Consider the following 2500-nt stretch of genomic DNA (forward strand, 5'->3'; position numbering starts at 1 on the left):
AAATATTATTTAAGATTAGGCATGCATATAGTTTTTGCCACTATATGAAGTGGGAATATTGATAATGTCAATAAAAAAAAGTATGGTGAGTTATCTTGGTCATCAACGCAAATGATTTTGGTTACCGTCACATCTTTCAACAGACAAATATTTTTTTTATTTTTTTTATAGATAGAGTGATATTAATGTACACAAAAAAACGAAAACATGTTATTTTTGGATGTATGACACATGTACGAAAGTACCAAATTAGCAAATGTCAAGCAAATAAATTTACAAAACAATTAAGAAAGTACTTAATGAGTAAAAAAAAAAATCGAAACAAAATAAATATAAGTAGTCTAGACTGAGAAGAGCTAAAATATCAATCTTTATGTTCTTGCTTAATTTTGACAACTTTCTGCAATTTAGTGGTTGACGACTGAGTTCGACAATCAACGTCAATATATCTTGCATCTGAGTCGGCATTTCTCTTTCTCAAAGACTTGGATGGATGAATATCCTTAGGAATAGAATTCGCTTCATCACCAAGAAGCTACACAAATAAACATTCATAGCAATGGTTAATAATAAGTTTTATGAATACCTTTAAAGTAGATATAAAGAATATTTAACTACCTTCATATTATCACCAGTTTGGGGTGTAATAAGACCCATGAAGTCAACATCATCATCTTCTTCACAATTATGAGGAGCAACATGACACTCAATATGATACTTTTTCTTAAACTCATCAATGATTTCATTGTCATCGGACATCTTTTTGACTGCATAGGTATAAAACCTCTGGTCAACATTTTTTTTATTGATTTCCAGTTTGAAAAGCATGTCCTTGTCACGTAAGGTGTCAAACTCTGTTGGATAATCATATGTGACCTTTCCCTGTTTTTGATTTGTATCATTAAACAATTAAGACCAATGTTTATTGTTTTAATAATATTACATATAAAAAATACAAAAAATAATATACTTAAGTTCATTATCGATTCCATTAGTTCTTTTGCAGTCTTTCCAAAGTGTTGTGAAATAACTCTGTCAAACAACACAATGGTAGTTGACCCATTCTCAAGGTCTTCAAGATAAATAAAAAAACATCTATATACATAGTTAACAAAAAAGATAAAAAAAAAAAAAAAAACTCAACTAACTCAAGGTCTTCAAGAGTAAGTCCAAGAGTTTAGTTATATTTCCTTTTACTTGAATATCCTTATTGTTGGTCCTTCCAACTACATTGCCAATGACATCTGCAAATAAACGTGGTTGTAGAATCATAAAAAAGAAATTATAAAAATATAAAAATAAAGGAATATGTTTAATATTTATTTTGTGAAGTTTAGTATAAAGTACTATCCCATTAAAACAACGTTATTAGCTTGTATTTGAGATTTGTTGGTTTAAAATTGCCTCTTTTATTAAATGAGACCAGTAACTTCTCTATTGTATATGAAGCACCCTCTTCAATAGAATCTCCATGTTGCTTGAAATCCTTGCTTTTAATAGAAGTTTGTATCTTTGACAACTGAAATCAATAAAACATTATATGATTTTATGTGAATAAAAAAGATAAAAAGATAATGTGAAATATAAACTTAAAACAAAAAACAATGACCAAATAATATTTTTTATCAATACGTCTATATTTCAGTCATGAATCACGGTAAAGAACTTCATTTATTATCAAATTATAGTAGTTTTAATTTTGTTTTTCCAACGGCATATTATATTAAAATAGAGCCACCCACAAAGAAAGTGTAGTGAACTCAAAATAGTAAAAAAGATTACAGTGGAGGAACAGGAACCCCACGAACCCAAAAACTGCACAGCACCAGCCAAAACAAATAAGTCTCCACCTCTAAATTTAATAGGCTAATTGTTTAACTAACACATTCATATATGGTTCTTTTAATTTAACAGGCTAATTTAATGGTGATGAAAAACAGAAGATACGACTTGTGAACTACATGAATAAATCAAAGATATTTAATAAAAAATAGATAGGTATAATAGAACCATGTAAAATTAATATATAGGAATCCTTTTCATCACATAACATAGACATGTTGTAGTATAAATCAGAGATATTTAACAACAAAATTTATAGGTACAATAGAACCATATGAATATCATGCATGATCATATCTTTTCATCTAGCAAAAGTAATTCAATACTGGATGCCTGTTTTGGTCTGTTGAATTCAAGAATTTTTCAAAGATTAACTATACGAACACGTATCTTCCCATCCAATCGATTTTTCCAGCAACAATGTCATCAATAGCAGTAATATGAGAAGCCATTATTCAACCTACATAGAATTGAGAAGAAATAAATCATATAAAGTTAGACAAAATTAGAAACATTAATAGAGAGATACTTTAATCGTTGATATAAAAATAAAAATAAAAGAGATTCAAAGCCAAAAAAAAAAACATGACGTACTTTTAATTTGAAGCAAGATGATTTAATGGAAGGATTAAGGATGAAATATGACTTTTGACTTATA

The 2500-nt window shown here is 28.1% G+C and overlaps 1 protein-coding gene across 1 annotated transcript; it reads right to left on the bottom strand.

The window, feature by feature from the left end:
• Nucleotides 1-364: 364 nt before the first annotated feature.
• Nucleotides 365-828, bottom strand: LOC146903600 (uncharacterized). The gene is made up of 2 exons (XM_085734658.1): nt 619-828; nt 365-535 (listed from the first exon to the last, which is right to left on the bottom strand). The coding sequence occupies exons 1-2, from the start codon at nt 826-828 to the stop codon at nt 365-367; spliced, it is 381 nt and encodes a 126-aa protein (XP_085590784.1).
• Between the last annotated feature and the right edge of the window lie 1672 nt (nt 829-2500).

This window comes from Medicago sativa, chromosome 8 (genome assembly GCF_051527215.1).
Source record: "Medicago sativa cultivar Bolivia chromosome 8, Bolivia_mono, whole genome shotgun sequence".
NCBI lineage: Eukaryota > Viridiplantae > Streptophyta > Magnoliopsida > Fabales > Fabaceae > Medicago > Medicago sativa.

Excerpts from the sequence above, each read along its gene's own strand:
- LOC146903600 (XM_085734658.1), bottom strand. The coding sequence starts at position 828 with ATGCTTTTCAAACTGGAAATCAATAAAAAAAATGTTGACCAGAGGTTT. Across the intron at positions 536-618 it reads AAACTGGTGATAATATGAAG|CTTCTTGGTGATGAAGCGAA; the intron begins GTAGTTAAATAT and ends TTATTTGTGTAG.